General features: G+C 43.6%; 1 protein-coding gene across 1 annotated transcript; it reads right to left on the bottom strand.

Annotated features, from left to right (window-relative positions):
- Nucleotides 1–657: 657 nt before the first annotated feature.
- SLC26A3 (solute carrier family 26 member 3) lies at nucleotides 658–20,331 on the bottom strand. The gene is made up of 21 exons (XM_065849926.2): nucleotides 20,247–20,331; nucleotides 16,479–16,676; nucleotides 15,539–15,678; nucleotides 15,345–15,455; nucleotides 15,096–15,253; nucleotides 14,173–14,337; nucleotides 13,314–13,466; nucleotides 12,518–12,600; nucleotides 11,092–11,239; nucleotides 10,847–10,960; nucleotides 10,656–10,733; nucleotides 10,107–10,202; nucleotides 8,721–8,827; nucleotides 8,395–8,464; nucleotides 8,214–8,306; nucleotides 6,751–6,846; nucleotides 5,884–6,117; nucleotides 4,134–4,188; nucleotides 3,490–3,635; nucleotides 2,644–2,709; nucleotides 658–2,113 (listed from the first exon to the last, which is right to left on the bottom strand). The coding sequence occupies exons 2-21, from the start codon at nucleotides 16,607–16,609 to the stop codon at nucleotides 2,090–2,092; spliced, it is 2,268 nt and encodes a 755-aa protein (XP_065705998.2). The 5' UTR covers nucleotides 16,610–16,676; nucleotides 20,247–20,331; the 3' UTR covers nucleotides 658–2,089.
- Nucleotides 20,332–23,189: the final 2,858 nt, after the last annotated feature.

Genomic DNA, 23,189 nt, shown 5'->3' with positions numbered 1-23,189 from the left:
CTTGTGTTTCCCCCGTTTTTTATTTTATGGTGTTAAAAGCAATTATTAGCAATTGTTAAATCATGTCTATATAGTAATGGTGCCTTCACAACTGCGAGGTTCTTCACTGTGTTCAGGTATGTTATATTCATAGTGACAGTTCATACTGACCAGTTTGTAAACTGAACCAGTTACATTTGTTTGGGCCATGTGAGTGAGAATAAGGAAGTTTGAAACTACTTTTAGTCTTTGCCATAAGACAGAGTGACACTAGAAACTTTTCATACTCTGAATTGTATCTCTTTGTTGGCTGAATATGGGACATGAATTTTAAGTTGGGATTATTTTAAAAATGTATTTTGTTTTGACTCAGTTCATGAGTAAAAGAGATTAAAAGATTAAAAAAACCCAGCATACATCCAGAAAGGTGTAGGGGGGATAGCAGCAGGACCTGGTGAATTATCTCAGTTGTCTTTAAACTTTTATCATTCATTTTGATAATAGTAGAATGCAAGTGATTCTTGAGTTCTAGTAGGGCTGATTGTAATACACTTCTGTTAATAGAAAGAGTGATAATGTACACAAGCAGGCAGGAATGTTTCCATTTTTATATAGTAATGTTTCACAAAAGAACTTCAGCTGAACTGCTTAAAAAACAAACAAACAAAAAACACACACACAAAAAACCAAACCAAACCAAAAAAACCACCACCAAATTGAGTAATTTTAAATAAATGTGAATATGTGTCAGTTGACAAGAGTTTTCTTCATATTCGTTTGTGAAAGCAAATGCTTGAACACAGCTCCAAGATAATTTATGGTGAATTAATTCCTACACTGAATAAAATCACACAAGTACCAATGAGAGTTCCCGCACTTGTTCTTTGCCATCTCTGGGTCAGGTAGACTTTCAGGCACTTTGTTTGGAAGCAGAAGGGAGCGGACCTTTTTTTTAAGAGTAAGAAAAGAAAGCTGCCTACATTCGACACAAGGATGACTAATAAGAAAATCTAAGTGACATTTCTTTCCAGTAAAGAAGTACCTGAAGATAGTTTTTCCTAAATAGAAACTTGGGTTTAAATTAAAAAAAAATATGGATTTGCAGCTTATAATGCTCTCTCCATTGGGCCCAAACCTTGAATAACTTCATAATTTTGAATTTTTTGCCTATTTTACACAAGCAATCTCTTCTCCACTGCAAAGTGAAAACTAGGCAGCTGTGCAATTGGGTTGTGCAAACTAGAGGTTCAGCATTGACTCTTCTTGAGTTGGAGTCCCCTGCGCATCTATTCGAGAGACCTGGGCAATTCAGTCTCCCCCAGCAGCTCTGCACCCCCAGCTCCTGCAGAGCCGAGTCTGGGGCCAGCGGTCTGTCGGGGTTGTGAGCCGCCTCCTCGGTGGTACATTGACAAATGCGGCAAGCAATGCAGAGTTAGCAAAATCAGTATTTAATAGTTCACTATAAAAGTGTCCTCTCTTATGCACTTTATATCAGCCCAAGCCAAGTCAATGAATCATGTTCGGATCTGAAAATGCTGTCTTGTGTCTTTCCTGAACCATCTTCATGTTTTACAGCAGATACATTGGTCACTGCATGCACCAGCTGAAAACAAGTTCAAACTCTGTGTACTAGGTATCTTACAAACCATAAGGTAAACTTTATACAAGTCATATACAAGCTGAAGATAAAATATCACTCCCAGCTATTAATTTGTGTTATAAGTTACAAGTTTTCAAATATTTATATATTCTCTAGTAACTGTACAGGTTGTCTATAAACCGTCAGAATAATATAGATACATGTGCAAGTGTATGCAAATAGGGTTACACCTGCTTCTTCAACTCTGTGAGTAGGCTGTCAACAAAGTAGGAAATAAGAAAATCCATGTGATTTTAGCCTCCATGTATGTACATAAATATATTTCTATATATACAGAGACATATAAAGACTAACAAGCCCATTCCAATACTTGGAACATAACCATGTGTAGTAAATCCTGTTCAAGGTATTTAAAATTATCCTTTGTCTTCACGCTCATCACTGCATCTGCATTCATCTTCTGAAAGTGACTCTGTGCTGCTGGAGGATATTGTGTTTAGAAAACTAATTCTAAAATTTTGTTTCTGTTGGAATCTGTAGGAAATAAAAGGAAATAAATGTCACCCTCTGTAAGGAATAGCCAGGGTGGGTGCCCTTTGGTGAGTGATGTGTAAGAATTTGCTCCTCTGAAGCATTTGAGTGCGAAGACCATGGTTTGATATTTTTTCCTCAGGGGTTTGCTGTGTGCTGGATGTGGCCCTTCTCTTCAAGTCTGTGATGAAAGGCTGTGCTTGTCCCTTTCTTATCCCTGTCTGCAGACTCCACTTCTGCCCAAGACATTTAGATAAATGGGACTAATGTTGATATCTCTGCCACGTGGGCATTCTACTAGTGAGCTCATCATGGGGAAACTGTGGTGGACAGGTGAGCACACCCTCTTGTCCTGTAATGCTCTGCCTTAAGTCAAATCCCATCAATAAGCTGTTTGGATGCTGATAGTTGGGCTGATATAAGAGCTCGGGGATGAAGATGCTTTTGTTGTCTGACCTTGCAGGTCCCATGAGCAGCTTCTGGGGCTGCATTCCCTATGGCTGGAGTGCTGCTACCTGGGACAGGGGCCTTACCGTGCACTCCCGGCTGCGCAGCCCATTGCTGGTGATGATGATATAGTCATCGTTGTTGGTCTTCTCCTGAAATGAACACAAGAAGTTGTGGGTTAGGGAATGGATTGCTTCTTTTTTTTTTTTCCTTTTTCACTCTGAAGAAGGCCTTACTTTTTAAATCTCTGGAACACGTCTGAGAAGTTGACGTGGAAGGAAGGGTACTCTCAGTTTTCAACCCTTTATGCCCCCTGCCAGGGAAGTGCAGAAGACCTGGGCCAGTTCAGCTAAGTGGGATCAGTTTCCGGATGAGCAGCATTCTGGGGTAGGTACTTTTAAACAGATTTAACATAAGCAAGATCCTTCCTTGCTCTTGACTGAAGAACACTCCCAGAAAGGCTGACACCACATATGACTGTACTGATTTATCTGGAATACTTCAGCAGTCCTTTTGAAGGCGGACAGGCCTGGGAAGCCCACATGCAAGCAGCATCAAGTCTGCCTTGCAAGAGCTGCTGCAGCATCTGCAGCAGTCCCTGACAGCTGGGTGACCACAGAGGGTGCCCATGGATGGGCCAAGACTCCATCCCTGCTCTATGCTCTTTCCAAGGAGATGGCTTCAAGTGAAGTCCATGGCCAGGCCAGTTTCCAGTGGGAATTACTCACTCCTTTTGCTAGAGGTTTGCCAGGCACCTGGATCAAGGGCCACTTTTATTCTCCAAATTTATTGGAGACCAGCTGAGTTTTAATCCTTAACTTTTTAAACAGAGACATGCTAGAGAGCACACGGCTCGCTATGCAGAGCATGCTGGGGTGCCTGTGGGTGATATAAGGCAGCACAGTAGTGAAAGATAGAAACCATAGCATTACCTTAGTGAGCTTTAATTTGGGGGAGCTGGCTATGTCCTTCTTCAGCAAAATGTGTAAAACCGCATCATGAATGGTGAGGAAGAACATGGATGGCTTTATCTCCTCGTCAAAAAATGCACATCTCTCCAGTTTGTCCAGGAAACCCTCTGTGGGGGAACAAAATCAAAGCACAAAGTGATCTGCGGGCCTTGATAAATGAAGAAATAGCGTCTCCACTGAGTGAGCACAGGAATTTGTGGTATACAGCACTGTTTTATTTATTAGAGCAGGTGGGTTCCTCTTCACTGATGTGGAGGGAATGGGATATAAACACCCATCAGTACTGCCCTGCTTGATGCCAAGCAGAACAGAACTTGAGCTCAGTTTCTTGTTTAATGGCTAAGCCAGGCTGACCGATAGCGCATCTTGCAGCCCAGGGCTGTACAGCACAGTGGTGGCCATAGGCAAAATAAGCTGTTATGTGTGGTCCTAGCCTGCTGGGGAAAACATGGGCAAGATGATGCCTCTGCTTAGCTGCATCTGCTGGTCACCAAAGGCTGGAAGGTAAAACTGGGATGAGCTCCCCGAGCCGTGCTCAGTGGTGGACAGACAAGGCAGCGGGACAAGGCATCTGCGGTGATGCTGGTGGAAGAACAGGCACTCACCATGTGCTCCTGCAATGTAAATGTCGATGTTGATCCGGACAAATTCTTTCAAAGTCTGTTAAACCAGAAACAGGCACTATTTAGATACTGCTATTTTTGCTGATAACAGCTGTTATGGTGATTAGCCACAGCAAATGTACAAACCACTTCAAGATTTTGATTGTATTTTGAATGATGGCAAACAGCTCTAAACTCAAACTCTGCTGCACCTTGGAGCAGGATGATCTCTTCACATGGCAGCAGATTGGGCTGACTGATCTTTTTGAAAACGGGCAGTATTAAATACACTTAGCCAACAGTGAAAAAGATGACCTTTCATAAATTGTATGGCTTAATTGTACCTACTTGACACATGATGAAACTAAGACTCCAAAAGCTTCTGTGGAGATTTTTAGAACCAGGGATTCAAGCAGAACTGCAGTTCCCACTGTATATGGTAGGTGTTTAGTACCTATGGAAATAGATTTACACACTCTACGTGGATCTAGCTAGTTAACTTTAGCTATTGCTGTTTGAAAATGTTGTTCTTACTGCTTTGTTCAAGGTTATCCAGGGAAGCAAAAGCAGGAGCAGAACTGAAACTTTAATGTTCCAAATCCCAGCCTGATGTTTAAAGCTGTATTTCATATAAACATTTCTGTAAAGCTTCCCATAATATTACCAGGTGAATAAAGGTTGCCACAGCCAGTATTCTAATTCCAATAATATTTAGATTGATTACTTAATCTGTTTCCCAAACTTTTTCTATGCAAAATGTACATTAAATTTCACATAAACTCAAAGGTTGCCACTGTCTTTCCAGGTCATATAGAAATGCCTTTAAGAAGAAGGCTAGACTCACAGAATAGAATCGGTTTGGGTTGGAAGGGACCTTTAAAGAAAGATCCTTTAGTCCAGCCCCCTGGGCAGGGACATTCTCCACCAGAACAGGTTACTCAAAGCTTCGTTCTACTTGATCTTGAACACTTCAGGGATGGGGCATCCACAACTTCTCTGGGCAGCGTGTTCCAGTGCCTCATCATCCTCATTGTAAAAAAAAACTTGCTTGTATCTAATCTAAGTCTACCCTCTTTTAGTTTAAAACTGTTTTTCCTTCTCCTGTCACTACAGGCCCTGGTAAAAAGTCTGTCCCTGTCTTTTTTATAGGCCCCCTTTAACTACTGAAAGGCCACAACAAAATCTCCCTGGAGCCTTCTCTTCTCCAGGCAGAACAACCCCAACTCTCTCAGCCTGTCCTCACAGCAGAGCTGTTCCAGCCCTCTGATCATCTTGGTGTCCCTCCTCCCCTCTCCAACAGGTCTGTCCTGTACTGAGGGCTCCAGAGCTGGACACAGCACTCCAGGTGGGGTCTCACCAGAGCAGAGCAGAGGGGCAGAATCAGCTCCCTGACCTGCCGGCCATGCTCCTGTTGATGCAGCCCAGGATATGATTTGCCTTTTGGGCTGTAAACACTCATTGCCCGGTCATGTCCACCTTTTCATCAACCATTATCTCCAGGCCCTTCTCCACAGAGCTGCTCTCAATCCCTTAATTCCCCAGCCTGTATTGCTGCTGGGGATTGCCCTGACCCAGGTGCAGGACCTCGCACTTGGCCTTGTTGAACTTCCTGAAGTTCACATGGGCCCGCTCATCAGGTCTATCAAAATCCCTCTGGGTGCCATTCCTTCCCTCAAGAGTACCCTGCAAGTATAACTATGTTCCTATGCTTTTCTTTCATACGATCACTGTCTGTCTTGTGAATTCGAATTACCTTTTGGAGGACTCTCATGGCAGAAAAATCAAGGAAGGACACTGATGAGAAATCCAGAATGATGCTGTGGATGTTGACCCGTGGCACAGTGATGCCGAGGGGGAGGTCAGCACCCCAGTTGATCTGAATTGGCAAGTCTGCCACATTGGTGGGCTGGTCCAGCTCTTCTATCCTGTTGTTGTCCAATTCATCATCTGACTCGTGGGTATGGTTAGTTGTGCAAATCAAGCCTTTCTGTGTTGTCAGAGAAAAAAAGTCATAATTAATATATCTGTTAAAGACCCAACCTGGGTAGTAGTGCATCTCACACAAGGGCAAAAGTGATGGCAGCACAAAGCAGATGTACCCATGAAATGGAGCAAGACCCACCTGTGCTTTACACTAGGAAAAGTTATGCCTATCCTGCAGTTGAAGGAAATTGGAAATGTTGGCTTTCCTTTCATCAATCATTTAATAATGATCAGCAGAACCAATTAGTGATGGCTTTTTATTGTTCCCTGAAGTCAACGGTCAGATAAGTTTTTTACTCAGTAGTTTTGGAAAGGTCAACAAAAAGCACGTGGGATTTGGGCTGAGAGAAAAGCAGCTTTATCCTGCCGTTAACACAGTACGAACATCGCATCTGTGGGATCTAATCCTGCCATCTGAGGGCAGTGGGCACATACAAGCTCTGCTCATGGTAAAGTTCTAGGCCTCTTACTGTGAGAGCCATTTCAAATCTTATTTTTGAATCATATTTATGTGATGAAGTGGCAACTTGGGGAGCAGCATATCTCATTAGGACAGGAGGCTGTGAGGCAGTTCTCTGCCACTTCAAGCCAGGGAGAGGGTTGCTTAACCCCTCCTGGGTGCAATTGCCTTACTTACGGGTGTCACTTGCAGCTCCCCTTTCTTCAGCATCTTTCTGATCTTCATTAAAGCTTTATTGCGTTTCCTCAGGACTCTCAGTGGGTTGAAGCCGACCTGCAGAAAAAACACTTTTAATAATTAAAAAACCCCCCACAGATCCAGTGACACTGAGGGAAGGGCACAGCATCTCATGCAGCTTTTCTTTATAGTCACGATGAGCATGGTTTGTACCTGCCACTTTTCACCAATTCAAACAAGGGCCTTTTTTCTTGGTTGGAAAGATGTCTACAGGTACAACTGCAAACAGGCAGGCCCATCTGTGCCAGCTTTAGGACATGTTGCATGGACAGCAACAAGGCAGTTACGATGCTGTAGCAGAGGTCAGTAACTTCAGCAGGCTGGTACAGTGCTGCCTAGCCCAGAGCTTGTCCTTCTTGTCTTCATTATGAGGTGGCAACCCAGGGGACCGAGGTCAGAGAGCTCACAGGTTGTCTCTGCCCTGTACCACCTGACTGCAGTGTGGGTCCTCTGCACATCATTTTGTTTTCTTGAAGGAGAAAACAAAAGTCGTTCATGCTGACTGCATATGTCTCTTGAACCTCTTAGCTGGTTTTAGCAAAATTAGACAGCAGGCAAATTAGTCCAATAAAGGTTGCAAAAATACTAAATTCCTGCAGGTGGTCTGTCTCATCCATCTAGTGGGTGGAGGAGAGAGGTGTTAGAAATGCCTGTATTTGTAAAGAAAGAGAGTGGTGTGAGCGTCTGCACTCCTAGAAAAAAAACCTTTAGGCTCTTCTGAGGTGAAAGCCAAGCACATGGAGATCCAAACATGCCAGATCTCCTGGTTCTTCTGCCGATTTCAGTCCCTCTTGTGAACAACGATCTGCTCATTAACAATGTTCATGGCAGCCACTGCTTATTGATTCTCCCCTAAAAGCAGCAGGAAAGGGAAGTTATGGGTGCAAGTTTGGTTCAGTTTGGGTTTGGTTGGCCTTTCTGGTGTGGTGAGGGCCAAGGGGTCCTGGGTCTCCATGCTGGTTGTGGAAAGACCAGGCGTCTTCTCTCAGTTTGTCATGGAAGATATTAAGACCTCTTCGATAGTACGATTTCTTTCTGCTTTTCTTCTGACTGTTGTGGTTATGTTCCTTGGGGCAAGATGAGTAAACCAGCATTTACTGGTGCAAAGGCTATAAATGCTAATAAAATAAAATAATCTCCATTTTTATTATTTATGTTTATACAACATTCTTATAAAAGACCATTGTTATAGTAGAAGTTCTACATGAGTCAGGCTGTTCTCTTTCTCAGAGGTGTGTACATACTTGTGGGATTACAGTAGTGGTAACAATATTTGAATAATTCATTAAAACCTCATCTTTGAACTGTGGACGGACTGCATATATAGTAACTATTGGGAAATTGTATTCACCTTAATGTGTCATGCGATTAATATGTTGAGAATGACAGCCTCAAACACTTACAGCAGTGATGAGTTTCTCTCTGAAGAATTCAATGTTGGCGAAGAAGATCGGTGATGCGCATCTGAAAATCTTCACTCCCTCTGGCTCATAGATCTGTACAATGAAGGAAAAGTATCAGTAATGATATCTGCTATGGAAACACAAATGCAGTAGATAGAAAAAGAAACAAGATATTTCTTACATCAGTATAATCCTTCCTGTTTCTGTAGATGTTACTTCTCCCAACATTAGCCAAAACGGTGCAGCTTGGGCTGTGAACAAACACACACAATTATTTGCACCCTGTACTGAAACCTGGCAGAAGGGAAGGATCAGAGAAAGCTACATCAGCTCTGGTGGTAGAATGAAGAGGGAACCCACATCCAGAGGTTCACGCCTGTAAGTGACTTTTCCATACATGGTTTCTGGACAGACCAAGGCATGGGGCTGTTGGCCTTCTCTGCACAGGGGGAGTTAATTTATAGAGGGAGGCCCTGACGTATATTATTGTGTCAAACAAGTACTCACATCTGGGAGCGGATCACCACGGTCAGTAGCTGGAATGCCACGGCAGCTGCTAGTCCAATATCCAGGCCAAGAAAAATGGCAGCTAAGAAAGTCACCACCCATATAACCTGTAACAAGGAGGTGGATTGCAGTGGTTACGAACGTGCCAAGGACCTGCGTCATGAGCTCAGGGCTGGAGCAGCAACAGATCTCAGGGCTTGTCCAGCCTTTGGTGATGGGTTTCATATTTCCTAGCTTTTGTTCTTGTAAAACAGGGCCAGACGCACTGACTAGCACCACAGAGTGTTTCTAGGGATAACAATTTGTAGACAATAAAGGCTTAGAATAATAGGAGTGTGGATCTTCTATAGGTGGTTCACTAAATACTCAATAAAAACCCAGCAGAAAGGCGTGGTTACAAGTAAACCAGAATCCTGGGAAATCTGAGAGTTGTAAATGTGCTCTGGGTATCAAAACAGGCAAACATAGGTGCTGTGAATGTACTTGACTGATGAGCACAAATGATTAGAGCATTTTTCACCACAGATCTCAAAGCATTTTCACATGGTAAATAACTATTTGGAAGCTGGGAGAACTGAGGCCTGGAACCATTTGAGAACACAAAGAATTGGCCAATGAGGAAGCCAAGAGCCTTTGTTTTCTTAGTATTAGTCCTGCCCTCCAGCCATGAGCTTTACTATTCGGACTAAATCTTTCAAGCCATGATCTCCCACAGAGGGGTTCTTATCAATGCTTATAAATATCTCAAGGGTGGGTGTCAAGGGGATGGGACCAGACTCCTTTCAGTGGTGCCCAATGATAGGATGAGGGGAAATGGGCACAGAATGAAGCACAGGAGGTTCCATCTGAACATGAGGAGAAACTTCTTTACTTTGAGGGTGTCAGAGCCCTGGAACAGGCTACCCAGAGAGGTTGTGGGGTCTCCTTCCCTGGAGACATTCAAACCCACCTGGACACATTCCTGTGCGATCTGCTCTGGTGAACCTGCTTTAGCAGGTGGGTTGGACTAGATGATCTCCAGAGGTCCCTTCCAACCCCAACCATTCTATTATTCTGTAACATGCCATATGAGAGAAAGTGTCCCTGAATGTGTAAGTATTTAGATGTTTTCTGTAACTTTTTTCTATATTTGACTTTACATGAGTTGTATTTTAATAGATTTTTGATGGCATGGATGAAAACTAATATCACCAAAAAGAAGTTAGGAGAGAGAATTGACTCAAAGTAAGTGGGACAAAATGGAAAACATAAGCAAGGGATATAAGAGTAAAAAAGGCATGCCACAATTGTACTTTCCGTTAGTGAAGTAAGGCAAGAATAAAGATAGCTTGTAAGCAAATTTTCATCATAGATTTATTTCCCAGAGTGTTGTAGGACTCAACTTACACAGTCATACTTGTCCTTTCTCCACAGCATGCCTACTTCCTTGAACTGCATGAGCATTCCTTTCAAGTTGCCAAGAGCCAAAGATGCAAGGACTGACTGTGAAAAAGACCAAAATACATGCTGAATTCTAAAGCAAGCAAAGCAAACGTTGAACACTAAGGCTTAGAAGATCATACAAATAGGGCCAAAGTGCAGCTGTAAGACCAGGCACCTCCTTGCATTGTGTCACTGGAGTGAGAGGCAGGATGCCCCGTCCGTTGCACTGGAACCTCCCTAGCCATGGTTAAGAGCAGGTGCCTGACCTGGGGCCACAAATGCCACTTATTTTTGGCACCTAAAAACTGGTGCTGTGATGTTTTGTGTTTGGGCACTTGCATTCCCTTTGAGGGACCAAATGTAGTGGTCCTCTCTGTCATGATCTTGGAAGAAGAACCAAGCTTTGCAAAACCCTGTTTGGCTCCCACCAAAGCCTATGAACACTTTCAGTGATCCCTGGAGCAGCCCAGTCTTTGGCAAGTGGAGGAAGCACAAGGTGAAATTCATGAATACCTTCTGTAATGGTGCCAGGAGAAACCCAATGGCCAAGATCACAATCAAGACAATGACAGCTGAGATAATACCAGCAATCTGCATGAGAGAACAATTCCACCATGAATAAGTGCCCACAGGCATTATGGTCAGCTAGGAAAAAAGAGGGCTTTCTCACATTAAACATCTCCATGATTTGTTGTCTTTTATACCTGTGTTTTGCCTCCTGTGCTCTCCTGCACACCTGATCTCGACAGGGCTGTGCTGGAGGCAAATCCTTTGAATGATCCACCAACTATATTACCCAGCCCAAAAGCAATTAGTTCCTGAAATAAAAACAAAAGAGGTTGTTCTTAAAAGCTAGTTCATGTCGGTTATTCACAAGGCAAAGCATTCCTAAAAATACTTATTTCCTGTTGACGAATGCCTTGTATTGACTTCTGCGTTATTCACCTACCTGGTTGCCATCTAGTGGGTAGTCGTGCTTGATGGAATACACTTTAGCCACAGAGAAGGCTACTGCAAACCCAACAATTGCGATGGAAATACTGTCGCCAATACACTTTTGGAGGACACCTACATCAGGTGCAACAGGCGATTGAAACCTGAAAGACAAAAACTCTACCCATTAAGGACACGCCTAGAGGAGACAAGTTGTCAAGCAAGCGAGCAAGGCAGTGGTCCAGCTCATACTGAGCATTTTGGAGAGATCTGACACAGAATTGCAGCTCTGAATCCTGTAAAACTTTGCAGAATCCTTGTTCGGAACATGGACTCTGTTTATCCGCACTTAGCTCAATTTGTATCTCAGCAGGTTTTCATTAGTTGGCCAGGACCAGTGACAACTTATTTTGTCTGAGGTGCATGCACAGTTCTGCCTTCTAGTTATAGATGGATGTAAGGTCTGACCCAGTGCTGAGCTTCTCGCACAGACAATTTGCACATGAAGAATTTCACTTAATTGCAACCAAAAAAATATATCTCTGTGTGCTTCATTGAAGCACTTCAGACAGCTAGACAAATATATACCAGGTCAGGTAATACTGTCCAGTCTCTCAGGCTGCTAGATGCTTTAGCTTCAGCATTTCCTGCTTTTGGTCAGGGGTTTTTGCAGATCTGAGGGACAATTCCTCTCTGGTCTTTTATATTTTTTTCCACCTTTCTTTTTTCAGTGAACTGAAATCTGAAGAATGGAGACTCTTGAGCAGAAATAGCTGTTCCTCTGCAAGCTTCATTCACTAACAACCGCAGGGCTACAAGAGACAATCAAGACTGTCCCAGTGGGTAAATGGCTGTCCGAGTAAATGTCTTCCTCCCTCTTTTTAACTTAATGTGTGCCTATTAATTCTTTATGCCAAAATTCTGGCACAGCTGGATATAGTCTCCGTTTGGATATTCACTCTATATATCCATATATACCCTATATATGGATAAATCTCTCTGTATGGATATAGTCCTGAAGAGCAGCCGTTGAGACCTCCTGAGGACAATGGTGCCTGGGGAGATGCTGGTGGCAGGGGAGCAGGCAGGAGAACTGTGTGATGTTGTGGTGGGTTCCCAGGGCTTGTGGTGGCTGCTGAACCACGCGTGTACTTTGAGGGAGATGGAGGGGTTCAGGAGTGAGTAGTCCAGTAAAAGGGACAAATATCAACCTCCTGCTCAACAGCTGTCTTGGCAAATGAAGCAAGCAGTTACTTCGTGACTAGTGTGTAATTTTTATCTATTGAAAGTTTCATCATATTGTTGAGAGCAAAATGTTTCTTTACCTACTGAAAGAAGATGAAGCAGATTATTTTAAACAAAAAACAGAGCTGAACCGAATTAGCACTGACAAAATGGAGAGAGCTTTCGCTTCACTGGTGAATTTTAAGCAAATTACTTACCCTTCCTCTAGCTTTCCAACAACAGCTACATTAAATTTCTCTTCAAACTTAACAAAATGGGAAAGCAGTGCTGCTAAGACCGTCTGAAAGATAAAAAACCCCACATCCATTAGGCGCATTCTCCCACATGCCCTCCAGTCTCATCGCTAGAGACAGAATTATGGCCCAAGTCTGCACATCCCTTTGCTGTTCAGCTGTCATTCCCGAACGCCCTTACAGGTAAGGGTTCACATTCACAAATCACATGGAGAATATATAAGAATATCTCACTAGCAACAGAGAACATCCCACCCAGGTGTTTTCTAACCAAGTACTGTGCTAGCCCTGGGGGAAAGCAAGCACCACCTGCATCTATAACAACATCTTCCATGGCTTTAGGAGCTCACTCCTCATGTGAGGCTTCCCTTACCCCACTGTCACTTGGAGGGGCAAAACCATCTGCTGCTGGAGGGCAAAACTGTTTAGTGCTTGGCCATGGATGGTCAAGACTTCAGTGGCTGCTTGCAGGGTTGGTGCAGAGGGGCTTCAGCTGTGCGACTGCAGCCAGCTGGTCTCAGACCCAAATTTGTCCAAGAAAGAAAATTATATTTTATAACATTTTACACAGTTCAGTTAAGAACAGCTAAGTAGAAGTAAAACACCTTGTGGTAGCTCATGAACGCTGTCAATTTTTCCTTACAAGTAAAATGACAACCCATCATTTAATACAGAACAGGAGAAGAAAACCTTAAAAGGCTGCTTCCTGTATCACCATAGTGATGGAGCAGTTGCAAAATCAAAGAGAAGTGACCATTACCACCAGGAGTTCGATGGGGATGGGGGTTGGTAACTTTGCTTTGTATCGATCGTTCATTTCTTTCACCACGAACACAATAAGCAAGACAACAAGGGATGTGACCAGGTCAGCAATGTTTGCTTTTGTGATTTGGCTGAAAACGCTCTCCAGAGTCTGCAAAACCAGGAAAAAAAAAAGTAGTGCTTTAGAAATAGTAGTGTTGTGTCACAGTAGCCCTACCCTTCCCAGAAGGGCCTGTATCTGAGTTGTTCTGAGGGTTATGGCAGTTGGGATTTATTCCCTGTGGCATGACGTGGTTTGCAAGCCCCGATGAATGTGCATGTGCATCATCCAAATAACAAAAAAACTCCCAAAAAGCCCCTTCCGCTGGCTCGTGACCCTCTCCTCCTGTCCTCCCCCAGAGGCAGGGCCAGAGCAATAGGCACATGTGCGATGGGAAATGAGAGCAATGGAATTACTGAGCAGGTGCCGCTCTCTGCTTCTTCTTCCTGCCCTTCTCCTTCCACCTTTCTCACCCAACAGCCCTCATGGAGTCATATCCAAATTAAATATATATAATATCAGTGGAGTAAAAATGAATAATTAAATGCTTGAGGCAAAGTTGAGTGCTTCATTAAAGTATGCCAACACACAATAGAAAATATTATCTAATTAGCCCAGTGGGTTGTAACTTGGTGTTTTGTAATAAATTTAAAGATTGGTCATATACTAATAACACATCTTTTATGTTTTTCTCTTGTGTTTCATCCTGCTTGGCTGTTTTTATGCCCAGTTCTGTTATTACTGCCTTGTGATATACAGTCAGATATACATCACAGGTTTCAATAGCATTATCAAATAATGAACACTTAGCACTTACATAGACAATGCCAAGTGGTTCGTTAAATCCGGGGACAGACAATTGAAGCATGAATTTCAGCTGAGATACCACAACATGGACAGCTGCAGCAGTTGTGAAACCACTGATTAATGATTGTGATAGATATATAACAAAGAATCCAAACTGGAAAATTCCCAGAAGCAACTGAAATGCAAAATGACCATACGTCAGTATGATTTATTCATGCTTTTAAGCAACCTCTGCAACAAAAAAGAACTGTATTTAATGGGAATAAAGATTTTAACCTAATCCCACATATCCAGGGATTAAGGAAAACACTGTCACCAGAATTGCAATAAAAGTTCATTTAGCAACAGAGCACAAGGCTAGTAAAATTGCTAGAGCAGTTAAAACTTATTATTTTTATTTTATAGCTAAAATAAACCTCCTTAGTCTTAGGGTTTTCAGTCCGTATTTTTACATGGTACCAGTGTTTCATGAAGCACAGACTTATTAATATGTTAGGAAGGAAAGAACTGCAGGAATTCTATGTTAAGGAGGAAGGAGAAATTGCTTTGTTTTTAAAAGATAAATCCAAATACTTTTCTATTATGAGATAAAGCTTTTACTCGCGCTGCTGTGACTGCATTATTCATGTTACTCTCACAACTACTTTCTCCTACCCAGCAGATTAGCTTTTGCTGTAGGTTGGTGGACCTGTGTGGGCTGTAGGCTCAGGTCTGGGCAAACCCAAGGATTTCAGAGCATGAGTCAGTGGCTGGTCACTGGAGTGGGGCAGGTGTCTCTTAATCAGTGAGCCAAGGTCAGTTGTGTGGGAAGGGGAAGAGAATTACTTTGGTGACTGCACCAGCAGATAACAAAAAGGAAGGCCAATCCCCCGTTCATCTGTTAATATACACACATGCAGATGCATGTGAACACACACACCTATGTTTACCAACCTGGAAAACCCCAGAAAGGAAGGTTACAGATGCAGCCACCATCACCCTCTCTTCATCTATTGTTGAGGTATTCGTGGAAGTGCCGTTTCCAGCAGTGTCATCGGGGACCAGCCTGACAACAGCTCCTCCCACCATCAAGCTCAGGACGGGGAAGGGACCTGAGCACCACAAGGCATTTGTTAGAGACCCCCAAGTGCCACCATGTCCTTCTTTACCAGTGAGGAGGGTGGTTGGTGTGCCTGAACTTACCCACTGAGATATGTCTGGATGTGCCAAAGATAAAATAGACCAGGACAGGGAAAAATGCTGCATAGAGTCCATAGCTGGGGGGGACGTTCACCAGCAAAGCAAAGGCAAGACCTGCGAAGACAGGGGCCCAGGGAAGGTGACATGTGTGTCATATGGTGAAGCCAGCAGTTCCTTTGTGCCTGGCATGGCGATACCTTGCAGGACAGCCACGAGCCCCGTGTTGATGCCGGAGACAATGTCACTCAGGATCCACTCCCTGAAGCGGTACGCTGGCAGCCACGAGGTGATGGGAAACAAACCCAAGGCAATTTTTTTGACCCTTTGTGGAGAGCAGCTGTAAAGACACAAGAGGACAGAGGCCTGTAGATGAACAGCTCAGCTGGGTCACAGCCTGTTTTTGGAGTGGAAATGAAGGGGGAAGGATTCAGGTTCAGGCTGCCAGGGTTCAAAATCTCACCCAGACACAGTGCTGATCAACCTACTCTGCCAACTGGGCTTCAAGGAGGACCTGGTGGCCTCCAGAGATCTCTTCCAACCAAAGTTTTCATAGAATCATAGAATGGTTTGGGTTGGGACTGTCAAAGGTCATCTAGTCCAACCCCCTGCAATGAACGGGGACGTCTTCAACCAGATCATGTTGCTCCAAGTCTTGTCCAACCTGACCTTCAGTGTCTCCGAGGATGGGGCATCTACCACCTCTCTGGGCAACCTGGGCCAGTGTTTTATCACCCTCATTGTAAAAAATTTCTTCCTTCTATAAAATCTGAACCTACCCACTATAAGTTTAAAGCCATTACCCCTTGTCCTATTGCAACAGGCCCTGCTAAAAAGTCTGTCTCATCTTTCTTATAAGACCCCTTTAAGTACTGAAAGGCTAGAATAAGGTCTCCCCAAAGTCTGTGCTGCCAAGTGCCCAGGGAAAGAGAAGCTGCCTGGGCTATGACTGTAGGAAGACTCTTAAGGGTAACAGCAGCTAAAAACCTTTAGAAAAATCTGACATTGTATTTGTTTAATGAGTTTTTGTTTGCTTTGTTGGAGTCTGAGGTAGAAGTTGTCAGGATGGGGTTCATGCTGTCAGAGAATGGCAGTTCAGGCTGTTCTTAGCTCCATATAAAAAAAAAAAAAAAATCTTACCGAAAATATAGTTTCACGTGATCCCAAAAGGTTTTATGGTATCTGTGCAATTTCTCATGCTCTTCGTTGAATAAATTCTCCGAGTACACAGGTCTGGCTACAACATAGTGATTCCCCACAGGTTCAACCATTTCTCCTGAAATGCCAGGTGAGGATGGCAACTTGTGTGTATTCCCTGGCTTTAGTCGCTTAAAAAACCTGAAACAAAGAATGTGGTTAGATCTTTATGTACTGCGGGGCAGGTATTTGTAGCATAGATGAGTGAACTCCAAACTGAGCGTTACCACCTTTGAAGATCAAAAGAGAGATGGTTGAGACACCCACTTGGCTTTGCCAAGGTGATCTCCTGCCCTCCTCCTCCCACTGAAGGGCAGTGTTTTGCTGGAGCATGAAGTATTTCTTTCTAAACATGCAGCCAAAAGGTGGACAAGATGGATTTTGAGTTAATTTATCTCCAAGTCAGCTGTCTACAAAGTCTGCCTTCCTCAAGGAAGACTAGATTCTTAAAGAGCGAACAAGCGGATCGCAAGCCGTTTCTCTTCGTGGCAACACTGGGAGGGCTGGGAGCTCCCTGAAACCCACCGACGTGGGGGGAAAGGCAGAGCCAGGGCTGGGCTAAGCCGTTCTCTCTTGCACTCAGAGACTGGGCTGAATCTTTTGGCTTGGGTCTGTGTGACGAGGAGGTCAGGCTTGGTACTGAAAAAGCACGTTTTTGCTGCTTGTTATTTGTAAGATTTCTTTCTATGGGTTGTCTGGATGGCTTCTCTTCTGTTTCATACTCACAAACAGTTGTTGCAATGTCTGACCTAAATATTGTTTTCTGCCTTGTCCCAACCCACATTTGCATATTTATGCTGAAGAGAAACTATCCTCAGTCACTAGAGAAGTGACCCCTAAAGCCCACATTACACATGAGAAGACTCAAGATTATTTTCAGTCTGTACCACTGGGTATTTTGCAGCAATTAATTGATGGCATCACTGTTATGTTTCTCTTTATGCGCTGTTATGTTTCTCTCTATGCCTCACATTCTTCCCACATTATTTTCACCTAAATAAATGTATTAGCTAAAAAAACTTCTCTCTGTTGCAGCCACCATCAAATATTTAATACAGGACTAGTCCTGAACAGGAGTCATGGAACTTGCTTCTGGTAGCCACAGCTGAACTAGATGATCATTGTAGGATCCTTTCAACTGGAACTAATCCGTTCTATCCCGGTCTATTTTCTTTTGACTCAGAGACAAAGATGTATTGCAGGAAGCAAGAAGTCTTGTGATACTGATAATAGAGCATTTTTCTTTCTTAGAATCATAAAATGTCCTGAGTTGGGAGGGGCCCACAAGGATCATCGAGTCCAACTGCTGTCCCTGCACGTGACAACCCCACAGTTCACACCATGTGTCTGAGGGTGTTGTCCAGTCTCTTCTTGAACACTGTCAGGCCTGGGGCTGTGACACCTCCCTGGGGAGCCTGTTCTAGTGCTCCGGCACTGAATTCTTCACTTTCTCTCCCCTAGGTGTTCCTTGACACCTTGCTGCTTGTCTCACAACAGATGCCTGACCAACACTAGCTCCTTTCCTGGGCATTTCGAATTCAAACTCAACATATGGTGATATCACAGGACAGATTTTCAAGTGGCACAAAGAAGTTTGCATAGTTATGAAGAGAGGGAAAGCTTTTTATCTATGACAATTTTGGCATTAAAATGTCAATCTCATTCTGAAACTTTACTACAGGTCAGGGCCCATTATTGACCTATTTCAAGTGATTTTGTTTTAGTTTCTTCCTAGTTCAGTAGAAGTACAAATAGTGTCAGATGAACCTCTTAGATATGGTGGGATTTTTTTATTAATACACTAATTTTCCACAAAGGGTTTACTATTTTGGCAGTGGGTTAAACATTTTAGCTCTGTGTTTTAACATTAAAAAATGGTATTTGTAGTAATTTCCAAAAACTGCAGGATAGTTGTTTTAACAGACTAATACTGAAAATCTAAGCTCATTCAAGACCCTGATCCAAAGTCAGTTAAAAACATACTGCAATTGTATAATTGTACACTACTATCCCTGGATCAGAGCTCCAAACATGAGGCTGATTAAATTTCAGTGAAATAAATGGTTAATTTAGTTCTTTCTCTGAAAAATCTCGATGTACTTAGATTTCCAGGGTGAAGTTTACTCTATCAACGATTTTTAGAATTGCTCTGTTTCCTAATCAGCCTATCAGTCTTTCAGACTTCACATTGCCGAGAGGAATATTGCTTAAAGTCCTGTTGAATTGTTTTGTTCATTACATTGTAGATGTACTATTTGTACCCTTTGAAATGTTCATAAGGCACAAAAATAAAAGAAGTGCATGGGTTACTCTTCCACTTCAGATTTTCCCCAGTGCTGCAGCTGCTGTAGCTTTTCGAAGTACGTCAGTTGTCACTCCTGCTCCTTGCCCAGCCTTTACTCTTTCTGCAGGCCAAATTTAATGTCCCAGTCTCAGGGAACATACACTGTGCCCCTTTACAACCCTCTGAATTGACTCTGGTTTATTAGTGCTGGGCTTGTTGAAGGTACAAGTATTTTGCGTGTGCTTTTTCCTTCCTGACAGGAGCCCCAGTTTACTGACTCTCCTCCTGGTCAGTGACTTAGAGCTGCAGAAGGAACCCCGGAGCCTCACCCCGAGGGGCTCATTGAGCTGAGCCATGTGAGCATGAGTCTGCTCTAAAGACTATGGTGCCATGTGGTATTACTCAAGTTAAGTTTAACCAAGCCAGCCTGAGCACCTCAAGTGCGGTGTAAAGTGCCTTCAACGTGTTTTCTGACAGGTAAATGAGACCACATGGTGCAGCACACTGCAGACCACACTACAGCCAGATGACCACTGCTGCAAGTCACTTGCTAGTTGAGCTCTTCTCATGTAGTTCGGCAGCTGTCAGCTACCATGACTTCATTCGGAACTGATTTCCTCTTGCTCACTCTTGTTTTCTTCCCATACATGTTTAGAAAGATGGATGTCCTCTGCTTAGGGACATTTTTTTCAGCTGTCAGCACCATTTATTATTTTGGGAGTTTTACAGAAAATTGTGAGGTGTGCCAGCATAGTGGAGGCCGACATCATCTGCAAATCCCCTAAAAGAGAGGTCTGTACTCCAGAAACCCACGCTGCTTTTCCAGAGTGCTCCCATCATTCAGTCCTTGGACTCCTTGTGGGACACAACCAATTAGCACAGTTCTTCAGATGACTTCTATAGTATGTCCATCCACACATGGAAAACAGAAACAGAGACCAAGCTTACACCACACAGCTATTGAGTGGTAGTAACTTTTATTTGCTATTGACCGAGACTAGATCTCAACTGAAACCCCAGAGATAACATTCTGATTCAGGTTTATTCCGTATAGCCTCTGATCCTATTGTCATGGCCAGCAATTAATAGCATTACCATCTTCCACATGTAAAACACTCAAACTCTGCTGCTAATACTAATGCATATTTTGACGTGTGTCATTTTGTTGAGGAGATATTTTTTCCCTTTGTTAATTTATGCTAAATATTGACCAAGTAGTACACAAAACTCTGGTTACTTCAACTGAATAATTACATAATAATTAAATATTCACATGCTTAATCCCACAAACATTTGAAAAATACAAACAAATTCCACAAGGGAAGCTTTTACATTTTACAAGAAACACAACACATTAGGAGAAGCATTTCATTTATAACCATTACTTCACACATTCCACACCCAGACTGAAAAAGTCAAAATTGTACCTGCTGTGTCTTCCAGGAAGCTCTTCAAAAGAAACCACACCAAGATTTTAAGGAAAACAATATATCCTTGAAATTGCTGGAGGCAGTGCCGGTATCTTGTGCTGTTCTTCATTTCAGAACCTCCCTAAATAGTGGCAGCACTTTAATAACTAACTTCAGTTAACTTTTACAAGAAAAGGAAGATTTCACTGTGCCCTTGACCATTGAGCCTATCCTCGGGAGGGATGATAAGAGTAATTTCTTTAAGTTCTCTGTGATATTGCTTAACTTTGTTTGGCGATCTGTTTGTGATTGATCTGCAGAGACTAATATGGGAAAACAGAGATGAATAAGAAGGACTGTCTGTTGCAATCCTGTGCTGTACATCTGCCAGGTTTCTGTCGGGCATGGTGGGAAGTGGTGACCAGAGCTCGGCTGTGTCACACTTCATTTCTGAAGGAGCAGAAGCCAGTGGTAGGGGAGATGGGGCTGCTGGGTGTCCCAGCTCTGGACAACAATTTGACACAGTCTCCCACAGCATCCTTACAGCTAAACTGAGGGATTACGGTCTGGATGATTGGGTAGTGAGGTGGACTGTGAACTGACTGAAGTAAAGAAGCCAGAGAGTCGTGGTCAATGCAGTGGAGTCCATTTGGAGGCCTGTATCTAGTGGAGTGCCTCAAGGGTCAGTACTGGGGCCAGTACTATTCAATATATTCATCAATAACTTGGATAAAGGAATAGAGTGTACTATCAGCAAGTTTGCCGATGACACCAAGCTGGGAGGAGTGGCTGACACGCCAGAAGGCTGTGCTGCCATCCAGAGACCTGGACAGGCTGGAGAGTTGGGTGGCGAAAAATTTAATGAAATATAACAAGGGCAAGTGTAGAGTCTTGCATCTGGGTAGGAACAACCCCAGGTTCCAGTATAAGTTGGGGAATGACCTATCAGAGAGCAGTGCAGGACAAAGGGACCTGGTGGTCCTGGTGGACAGCAGGATGACCATGAGCCAGCACTGTGCCCTTGTGGCCAAGAAGGCCAATGGCATCCTGGGGTGTATTAGAAGGGGAGTGGTTAGTAGGTTGAGAGAGGTTCTCCTTCCCCTCTACTCTGCCCTGGTGAGACCACATCTGGAATATTGTGTCCAGTTCTGTGCCCTTCAGTTCCAGAAGGACAGGGAACTGCTGGAGAGAGTCCAGCACAGAGCCACAAAGATGATGAAGGGAGTGGAGCATCTCCCATATGAGGAAAGGCTGAGGGAGCTGCGTTCCTTTAGCCTGGAGAAGAGGAAACTGAGGGGTGACCTCGTTACTGCTTATAAATATATAAAGGGTGAGTGTCAGAAGGATGGAGTCAAGCTCTTCTCGGTGGAAACCAATGGTAGGACAAGGGGTAATGGGTTCAAATTGGAACACAAGAGGTTCCACTTAAATTTGAGAAGAAACTTCTTCTCAGTGAGGGTGACAGAGCACTGGAACAGGCTGCCCAGGGGAGTTGTGAAGTTTCCTTCTCTGGAGACATTCAAAACCCACCTGGACACCTTCCTGTGCAACCTCATCTGGGCATTCCTGCTCTGGCAGGGGAATTGGACTGGATGATCTTTTGAGATCCCTTCCAATCCCTAACATTCTGTGATTCTGTGAACATGTGCCTCTGTGAACCTTCCTCCAAGGCACCTTGAAGCAACTCTAAACTATCCTTTCAGAAGCAATTCCTGAGTGCTCAGATCATTGCTAAAAATAGCCTTTGCAGGGATTTCTGAAGGCCACCTGTGACTTGGTGGAGCTGACAGCTGTGACATCCAGTTACAGACACTGGAAAGGTGCAGAAAATCTGTGCAGCTGAGTGCTGGGGCACAAACATGGTGTAGGCAGGTTGGACTGTGCTGCAGGATCCTGCTCCCCTTCACTGCCTATAGAGGAACTGAGGGAAATTATCCTCCCTAGGCCAAAGTGAGCCTTTGTAAACATTTCCCAAGATACCTAAAACCACCTAAGGAGGTAGCTCAAATAGTATTTTGATGCCTCAGGCTGCAAATTCAGCTGCAGATGTCTGTGTTCGGGTATTCTGTGCTCAGGAGAGCAGTGAACCTTCAGTGCTGAGGGCACCACAGCATGAAAGTTTCCTGATGAAAACTGTCTTAACAACCCTTTCCATAGGTCACACTGCCATGAACACCGAGAAACTCTTCAGCTGTTGATACCATGGTATTGGGAAGACTGTGGATTGCCTGACTCCTTAGGACACTCCTCCCATCTGGAATACAGAGCTTACCTTAGCCTTTAGGGGTTGGAAATCACAGACCCTGCCCCTTAATAAAGTTTTCTCAAGACACGGCATGGAGGGAGCGCAACCTGTGTACTCCAGATGGACAGTCACAGGCATAGGTCTAGGAGAAGAGACAGGAGGAGCCTGAGGTTCTGCTCTCAGGTGACTTACCCGTATTTCAGTCAATGATTAGATCAAGAAAAAATGAAGCAAGAAGGACCTCAGTATCCATCCCCACAAAGTGAGAGCTCTATTAGACCATTCAATCAGGATTTCTTTCTTGTGCTTTAACCCATGGCTCTGAGTTCCCTGACAGTCTTTATGGACGTCAGGTGCTTTTGAAAGCTGTAGTTACACTTCTAAGACTATAAGCTCCCCTAGTCAGTAAACATACCAGGTCACTTCCTAAACTGTTGAGACTACCTTCTCTGTGACAGCAAACCCCTGTTTTTGGTAACTGCTGTTAGGCTTAAGATATTTGCTGCAGTTGGTAAAACTGACACAGGAATTACTTTTACCATTAAAATAACAATCATTTTAAAAGATGTAGAACATATGAAACCATAAAACAGACAGCTTTTGGCCTCCCCGCTCAAAGTGCAGGCATGGTGCAGTCATAATGGTATTTTAAAACCCCTTTGAAGTCTTGAATGTATTCTTAATTCTTTGTATTCAGGATACACCATGAGAAGTTG

The sequence above is a fragment of the Patagioenas fasciata genome, chromosome 1, assembly GCF_037038585.1.
Source record: "Patagioenas fasciata isolate bPatFas1 chromosome 1, bPatFas1.hap1, whole genome shotgun sequence".
Lineage (NCBI taxonomy): Eukaryota > Metazoa > Chordata > Aves > Columbiformes > Columbidae > Patagioenas > Patagioenas fasciata.
The sequence above is the reverse complement of the archived record's forward strand: the minus strand, read 5'-3'. Positions and strand labels throughout refer to the sequence as shown.